Consider the following 9,082-nt stretch of genomic DNA (forward strand, 5'->3'; position numbering starts at 1 on the left):
GCGTTTTTCGTCGATCGCCGTGTGCTGCATGCGGGTGCAGAGTGCAATGATGCGTTCCTTGCAGGCGAAGAATGTGCGGTGTGAAGTCACCGACACATGATGCATCGGGCCGCTTACTTAGGGACTCGATTTATGTCTTTCGGTAATAAGCGAGTAACGAGATCGTGCCGAAGATACGGTCATCTCTTGTAGCGCGAAGTGCATTGCTGTTACAGTGCTGATCATGCTTATAGAAATAACCAGCTTTTACTTATTTCGAATAATAATATTTCAAATAAAATTTCCTACCACCTAATGCATGCAGTCAAGTTTAAAATAATTTCCTTATTTTCCCAAACTATCATACTTACATTTCTCGTCCTCCCGGGAGTCAATTGCAAGAGAATGAAGACGACTCTGTTCGAGGTCGCACGATAAGCAGTTCGTCCCGCGCCTTTCCCAGTACTCATGGCGTTGCGGATCGGGTCCATATGGTCCCGGTGCCGGGGACTGGTCATGTTCGGCTGTGGTGTCGAGTTTGCCTTTCCATGTGTGGTTGCGCCGTTCGCCCGTACTCTCCCGTACCGTAGCGGCCTGCACACCACATGTCGATCGATCAAACAAAACTGAAAACCGACACGAAAGACACTTCAGCCACAACACATGCAGGCGCGATCCGGTCACATGGGCATTGAGAGGACGGAACCTAAAGGTTTTTCTTTTTAACACGAATTAAACCGTCGTAAAATCGTCCCTACAATCGTAGGGTTCTTCCTTGCGGGGGAGTGGGATCGGGGTTTGAGAACGGGATTGATAGTAAGTGTTTTTCAACGAGGGGGAGAGAGAGTGAGAGATAGAGGGAAAAACCGTTCGAAGGCGATTCTTGTGAAGCGCCCTGTGGACCGACGATTGTGAGTTAAGTGATGTACGCAGCCGCGCCGATCCTTCAGTCGGCGTTTGGTGGCGGAAGCGTTAGCATCCCGATCTCGGATCAGTCGCGCAGATCTCGTGCTGGAGAGCAGCCGAACCAACGAACAGTCGGAGCGGACAGAATTACAGTGTGCATTGTGGTGTTGGTCTCGGTTTGTGGTGCTATAGTTACGCATAAGGATCGGAGGCGAAAGACCCCCAGCAAGGAGCAACCACCAGGCGCGCGTTTAAAGCTGTTATAACTGTGAGGGCATCACTTTTTACTCCATTTCTCGATCATACAAAGACCAGAAAAGGTCTTTCTGTTCAAAAAGATCATATAAGAGATTCTAAATTCCAAGTTTCTTGAAGCTTCCGCTTGGGTTCGTGGGAAACTGATCGGTCGTGTTCCAAAGTGACTTTATGTGGCCTGGCAAATCGTTGGCCACATCTTGAGTGAGACGAAATGTGAGCGGGATCTGGTTTCTGTTGGGCGTCTTGTTATTTTTTATTTTCACTTTGCAGGTCGAGTGCCTCACGTTCCCAAACGGTCCCACAGAGTGAAGTGATTGAATTATTGTCGCAAAATGGTGTTTCCGCACTTGATCGTTCGGTTTGAAATAACGGCGCCAGAGTTGCGGTTCAATTGGATCCATTTGCTTGTAATTTTAATTGAGAATTTCACCCATTCGAAGAACACTTTCCGTTCGCGTTCTCAAGGATTGGGGGTTGTTTGTTTTTTTTCCTCTTAAAACACATCCCTCCAGCCTCTCTCAAGTGTTCTCTCCATCCAGCAATCCATCCGGTGCCGTCTGGTCGCCGATTGAATGGGCCATTATCGGGGTGAAACAAACCGTAAATCGATTATCAGCAAACTGAAGTCCCGGCTCTGAAGCCTTCCTTGGGAGCGACGGGACGCACGAGGGGGGGCAAACACGGCGCACAAATCCAGATTGCCGAAAGGTCAACAACGGGTGGGGATCTTTCTAACCAATATATATAACTGCGGCCTATCAATTTCGTCCGCGATCTTGTTGCGGACCTCGTTGGCGAGTGTAATTTGTGACGACCGGCGAGGTTGTAAAGTCATCGGCAATTGTTCTAATTTAACGAGCATCGAAATTTCAGCCCGAAGACACATTTTGCTAATTGGTACAAACCATGCGAAATCTTTCACACGAGTCGTGAACGTAAATCAAACCCGCTTACGAAGGGAATGTAAAAGACAACCGAGCGCCATTGAGCTAAAAGGACTCGCCACTGAACACTGACCAATTGGTATATTGAATAATTTGAAAGCAATTTATCATCATCATTCGTGCCAGCAGCACAAAATCAAACAACCAACCGGTACCGGTCGAGCGGAACGCAAACGTTTTCAAAATATCAACAAGGAAACGCGTACGATTGTCGGTTAGGAGGATGCCAGCCAGCACTTCGACATCATATGGACAGTTTGCACATGACGACAGTATTATTGCACGATTCCATTCCGATTACGGAAAGCGCCGGTTGTTGAAACAAAATGAAATGCGATTTAATATACAAAGATCTTATTTGATGATCAGCTGCTAGCCACGCGAGACGAAGTTATGGTTGTTTGAAGGCGTCCCGCAGCCTGATTGCGTTCTTGGAATAGAAAATATTGAAAGCTAAAGAAATATTTTGTTTTATTTCTTTTCATAAAATTAATTTCCAATCCTTTGTTATAGATGTGGAATAATATAGAAATTGTATGAATATTCTTCCAATTTCTTAATTGCTATCGGTTGGATTCTTAAATCCCTTCAAGATCATAAAAATTCTATATTATTAAAAAATTATGTTCACAAAACATTTATCAACGGAAAGGAGATCTTAAAGTTGCTAACAGTGTGGTTAACATTGTTGGTGAAAGGGTCGTCCCTCAAATAACTGTTCCAATCTGTTGCCAGATGACGCAGCGATGTAGGATGCTTAGGGTACTTCAAGTACTCGGCTCGATCTTGATGCATTTGGGTTTTGGGAGCGACGAGGGAGAAACAGCATATTCCATTCCCTTCTGAGAAGATGGTAGAGATGCCTTTACTTCTACTACTAATGTCCTATTCTGTCTCTAGATCCATCTTTTAGTGCAGCCAAGCCGGACCGTCCCCCTAAGGCACGATGACGAACACATTCTGTTGGCTAGTTCTGCTAGCCCTCGGCACCTTTTTGGGCCAAACGTCAGCAGCCCATACAGCGACGGAAGTAACGTAAGTACGGGACGAGTTTCTGGGAGTTGGTATGTTTTATGAGAAGTCGTTCGTTGAAGGAACTCAAACCACAGTTGATTTTCCTCTGAGTAACTGTTTTTCTGCACTAATTTCGAGATGGAATTTCTCAAAGAACATATTTATTATTAATTTTATAATTTGTTCATTCTGTTTAAAAATCGAGCCAATTGAACAAATTTCATTTTTTCCAAAAACTAATTATAGCGCCAAATCTCCTTCGCCTTGCAAACCCAACTGTTTTTCCAACGTCCAGAAATAGCTGGCACAGGAAAGAAAGGAGTGCTCGGTTTGTTCGGAGTCAACCATCCGCGAACCGAAAAAATGATTGCAAGGGCCACTGGCTCACCCAAGGTCCGCGCCATGCGTTTGAACTCTCCTCCTGATGGGATGCGTTCGAACAAGGGATCGCACTGTTTCATGGTCGGCATGCGGTTCTTCATCGTGGACGTGACCCCGGCGCGCGTACGTCCGTACGTTTCACTATCACCGGGTGGCAATGAACCCGAACGGACGATGGCAGACGATCAGGGTTCGTCACGGGGTTCGCTCGGTCAACAGTCCTTCCACCATCAGCCGTCATTGGGTTCCATTAATTGATCGTAATTGGTAGAACTTAAGCCCGAAAAGCGTGGAATCTACACGCCGCAGGCCCTTGCCCTGTCCTCTACTACTTTCAACTTGGATCCCGTTCTGTAAGAACCTTTGGAAGATCGAGTGTCGAGTGGTCGAGTGGAAGATACGGTGGAAGATTTGAGTTCAAATTTCAAGTGGCTTTGCTGTTCTGGAATTAATGTGTAACGTTTACTTCTTTGATTGGAAGCTATATTTCTAAAACACTCCTATACTTTACAGCTTTTCGTTCCATTAGGATTTATCCAGCCGTTTACCCTGTGGCGCATCATAACGGTTTTTATTGACAGCGATCTCTACTTGACAGATGACTTTCCCGGCATATGACTTTCGTTTACATTAACGATCGCTACGCCAGGCGCTTCCCTTTTCAATCTCCATTCTGGCAGATGCTATCTACGATGCAGTAGCGGTGATAGATTTCCCTTTTTTTGACTGACGGCTGTTGCAAAACCATGTGCACAAATGCAAACGGAAGTGGAATGTTTTCGCACCGCTAGACACAATGGAAGGAAGCTGCGAACGGTCGCCTAGGTTGAGCTATATTTACCACGTCAATCTAGGTCTGAACCAATGTTTATCCGATCCGCCTCCGCGAGCGGTCAAATTGTTTTGGCGTGGAGTTTTCCCAAACGAAAAAGAACTGCGTCTTTGTGATTCCCGCAAGTGCAGCGTGCGTGCAGTTGCGAATGCATCCATGGCACACTATGTAAACAGGAAAACCGTACCATGTCGGAACCGTTTTCGTCGGTTTTAATGGTTTGTTATGACGAGTTGTTTTGCAGAAAGTCGGAATGAAATCCGATTTTGGAAATGAACTCTGAACAAATAAACACGATGGCTTCACGGGCAAGCTAATTCAAACATTTCAAATTAATTTAAACTCCTCATTGTAATACCAGAAATATTGTGTTAAGTACATTATTTTAGGATAAGATTGATTTACAAAACATTTACTATTAGACGGATTATCGTTGTGACGCTTTTCATGATTTTTCAGAAAGTTTTCCAGACCAAAAAATAATTTATGGTTTGACTATTCCCACAGAAACCAGGAAATTCGGGATGCCATCCTGTCGCTGGTACACTCATATAACCAGCTGGACAACAAACTGGAACGTCACGAGCAACGCGAGCGAGCCCACGCCGAGCAGGTCAAGAAGAGTCTGATTCTGGTGCAGAAGAACTTACGCGCCCTGGAACCACTGCCAGGAATGATCGGACGCATGGAAGGACGCACCGGTGAGATCGAGACCGCCCTTCTACAGGTGAGGGACTGAACAGGAATGAGCTAGAAATTTGGTTGTACTTATGGGTTTCTTGTGGAATTTTCAGCATGGAGGAGAAATCGCCAAATTTAATCAACAGCAGGTTGATGTAAGCCAAACCCTTGAGAGTATCCTCACCTGGCTGAAGAGCAATGCTCAAACGCTGGAATCACGTAGTTCCATTGGTCGCGACGATGATGAGGAAAGCGTTGGAAGCAAGCTGGACGAGGTCGCCGCTACCGTTCGGGAGCTACGCAGAGAGTTGGCTGAGCTGAAGAGTGATCGAGATGCTACCGAGGTATGTATTTATGAGAGGTCTCCTCCTAACTGTAAGCATTATGAGATCAATAATCTCCATTGCAGGACGTCAACCGGCAGTTGCTGAAGGAAACGGAGAAGCTGGTCAACTCGAAGCTCTCCTCGGCGGACGAGATCATCGGGAAGATGGAGGAGAAGTTGTCCCAGTTCTACCTCACCAGTCCGGTGATCGCAACCCAGAATGTAGAGTTCGAGGATCGCGTCCTGAAGCAGCTGGCGAGCCTGAGCAGCACGATGGCGGAGAGCGTGACGGCTCGTCCGAACGAAAAGGAGATGGCCGCAGTCGCAGGATCCCTGCCCGACAAGCAGTTCATACAAGGTCTGGTCAACGAAACCCTGGACGCTATCAACGACATGCGCCTGGAGGTACTGACCGCGTCCGACAAAAGCTTCACGAAGACGGCGACCCGCATCAAGGAGAACAACGAGGTGCTGCAGACATCCGTGGACGATATCCTGAAGACACTCACGGAGGAGCTGACGACAGCCGAAGCGTTCCACAACACCGCCAAGCAGCAGTTCACGTCGATGAACGACACGATGTCACAGCTGTCGGTGTTCCTGCTAAAGGCAGGCGAGAACATTCTGGATGCCAAGCGTGGCATCGACTACGGTATCCTGCAGATCGTGCGCGAGGTAGGTGACGTGGTAAAGACAAGCTCGGGCAACCTGAACACGACCGTTTCGCAACGTTTCGACGCGATTGGTGAGACGATCCTGGACAACCATCATGGTGCACTGGCCAACCTGAGCTCCAAGATCGAGACGGAGATCAGTCAGGTGTGGCGTCAGATCGGTATCATGTATCAGGAGATCTCGTCCAGCAAGCAGGCCCTCGACAGGCTTCAGGAGCAGACGGAAACGTACGTCAACGGTACGCTCAACACAATGGACAGCATGGAAGGAAAGGTAACCGCCACACCACACACGTGCCCCCTTCGGTTCGAACACTAACCTCCTACACCTACTCTTACCTCCTAGGTATCTCTCATTACCAACCGCATGAGCGAGGTGGACTCCAACCTCAACTATCTGCTCGGACGGCTGTCGATGGTGACGCAGGAGTTCAACCAGATCAAGCATGGACTCGGCAAGGCGCTGGACGAGATCAAGGGCAGCTTCGCCGAGGTGAGCAACCGTGTGCGGGGTCCCGGTCCGCACCGGATCTCGTCCGACGAGGTCGAGGACGTCCCGAGTCAGGACGCGGCGAACTAGAGCCCTATCGATGATAGGAAGTATTCATTAACACGCCAAAAAAATCAAACTTAAAAACAGATAACATCAAGCCGGAACACACTATTACGCGTGTCTTTTCGTGTAGTATGTAGCGTTGTGAGGGTTTCCACTTGTCGGAAGAGAGGAAAGGGAGTCCGATGTCATTCGGACGATGGAAGTATCTTTTCTTATCCTGTACTATTTTACTTATTAGTTTAGCGATTAACGAGGTGTGCTTAAAGTGTACGTAAGAGGAGAATTGAAAGTAAGGAATAAAACAACAGAAACTTGCAAATGGCTCATTCGTGCCAGGTAGATTTTATCTCCAGTGGCGAGATGATAGAAAACAATGTATTTTTGCTGAATACTTAGTGCACAATAAAGCGTACAAATTTGGAATATTCGTTTGAGTTTTAGAGAATACTTTTGCAAACAGTGTACGCAAAGTTTATGGAGGTTTTTTCAATGTTGTTCTAACGATTTCACACATTTCTTGATCATAATGATGTAAAAGTTACCAAAATCACCTTCCTTCTTTTAGGATATATTCAAACATTTAACTTGGAAAATCTTCCTATTTCAAAAAGCCAGTTTTAGACTAAAAATCCTCTTCGATTTCAATGTCGGTTATGTTAATGTTATGAGAAAAAGGACATCAACACAATTTCGTAGTCATTCTAACGTATTATTTTCATGTTCTCCGATGCATTGTGCTTGAAGAACTCGTCGTTCAATTTGGACTTAAAAAAAAGTTATGTAAATTCAAATCAACTTAACGATGCTGCATCTACTGCTTGTAGCTTAAAACCTTTTAGAAAACAATTGGAAATATGCAACTGCTGCCATTAGAACCCTTGAAGCAGTAGCAGTGTACTAATCGAACCTATTTCTTCAACTATCCTGGGACATCATCGTCGCAAACGTGGCATGAAATGGAAGTAAAATATTGACAATCCACTTAAATTCGCTACTCCTTCTCGGCTTTGGCTTTCGGGGTGGGGTGGCTAGAGAAAGCACATGCTAACCGACGCCCCACGTTTGGTCGGGGAAAATGGATTTTTAATTATTCACCAGCTCCTTCCACTTCCTGTGCTCGTTGCATCCTTCCCCGCGATGGAAGCAGACGAACGAGAGGGTTTGTCTCCACCAAAAGGGGAGCCCAGCTTGGAAACGTGCTGTTGAGACAAGCCCGGATGGTCTGGATGTCATCGTGATGGAAAAAAACGGGCTCATTGAAATCTTGCAACAAGGGCGATCCCAACGTCGGCTGCAATGAATCTCCAGACTGGAAAAGTGTCCCCAGGACAATGCAGCTGCTGTACTCCAATCCGCTATCCCTCGCTCTTCGCCGCGAAGTAGCGAAAAGTTGATAAAGCAAATGGGAACTGGCGGGAAAACCAACTAACAAAACCGTCTTGCTCCATCGTGGTTCGGGAAAGTTGCCATGTCAGTTGATTTTCGGTACGCGCTGCAGCAGCCCGCGATAAGTCTCGACGGGGCTCGAAGTTAGTCAAGTCCACGAGCCAACTACGTCCTCGTCGGTGGGTTTCAACTGCACAACCATCCGTCGGTAGGGGATTGCCACGGATAGGGCTAGCACGAAACAAAGAAACACTAGCATTTGAAGATGTGCTTTGATGTGCGAGAATGCTGCACGTGTAATCTCGAACGGATCCTTTGAGTTCTAGCAGAGCCGGTAGCACAAGTGCCCACCAAAGAGCATACGAGCACTCGTGAAAAGGATAATACGGGTGGGGCGTTTCGAAAGCGTACATTTCCATCGCTGAGCAGCAACAACAACAGCCTTCTTTAAACATTTCGAAAGCTGTACAAAGACCCTCTCAAACGAATTTCACCAAAAACATCCGCGCTGGTTTTAAAATCAACCCAAAAAGTTTTACCAGAGAAAACTTTACCGAACATGAATAGGGAAAAGTAACATTTCCGCTATCCCAAAACATACCGACCGAAATTGATACGCTTTTCCGCACACACTTGGGGACATTCGATTCAGCACAATAGTTTATTGATTGACCCAGATTTCAGATGCACTCCGCACACATCGCCCTACTCTGTTGGTCGCCATTTTCAGTTCCCGCCGTTGCACGAAGGACATTTCTTCCATCCGTTTTTTTTTGTCAACTGACCGACAACAATGTTGCACAACCCTTGTTACCTTTACTATTTTCGGATAAACACATTTTTCCCCACAAAGCGACCACCTCATGCGCGGCTTGTTTTTAATTATTTTATAATTTTATTTCTCTGGTTTTAAATTACTTTTTGTATCTAGAATAATTTCAATAAATTTGTTTCATTTCATCCACATTTCTTTCCATCTTCCCTCCATGGTTGTCCGGGGTTTCCATTAGCTGCTGCGATAATCGCGCGTACGTCGTTATCGTTTTCAGCGTGGCATGCTTTGTTTCTCGCACTTACCGTTGCCACTTTTCACACTTGCTCTTCGTCTCTTTCTTGCTTTGTGTATCGCATTGCTCCTCATTCTCT

At 46.3% G+C, this 9,082-nt stretch overlaps 1 protein-coding gene across 1 annotated transcript; it reads left to right on the forward strand.

Annotated features, from left to right (window-relative positions):
* The first annotated feature begins 3,033 nt into the window (after positions 1–3,033).
* LOC131294100 (uncharacterized) lies at positions 3,034–6,574 on the forward strand. Its single transcript, XM_058322150.1, has 5 exons — positions 3,034–3,122; positions 4,822–5,041; positions 5,109–5,339; positions 5,405–6,268; positions 6,341–6,574. The coding sequence occupies exons 1-5, from the start codon at positions 3,034–3,036 to the stop codon at positions 6,572–6,574; spliced, it is 1,638 nt and encodes a 545-aa protein (XP_058178133.1).
* Positions 6,575–9,082: the final 2,508 nt, after the last annotated feature.

The sequence above is a fragment of the Anopheles ziemanni genome, chromosome 2, assembly GCF_943734765.1.
Source record: "Anopheles ziemanni chromosome 2, idAnoZiCoDA_A2_x.2, whole genome shotgun sequence".
NCBI lineage: Eukaryota > Metazoa > Arthropoda > Insecta > Diptera > Culicidae > Anopheles > Anopheles ziemanni.

Bases quoted from the DNA above. Each gene is read 5' to 3' on its own strand.
- LOC131294100 (XM_058322150.1), top strand. From the start codon at position 3,034: ATGACGAACACATTCTGTTGGCTAGTTCTGCTAGCCCTCGGCACCTTT. The intron at 3,123-4,821 runs GTAAGTACGGGA...CTATTCCCACAG, and splicing joins CATACAGCGACGGAAGTAAC to AAACCAGGAAATTCGGGATG. The intron at 6,269-6,340 runs GTAACCGCCACA...CTTACCTCCTAG, and splicing joins TGGACAGCATGGAAGGAAAG to GTATCTCTCATTACCAACCG.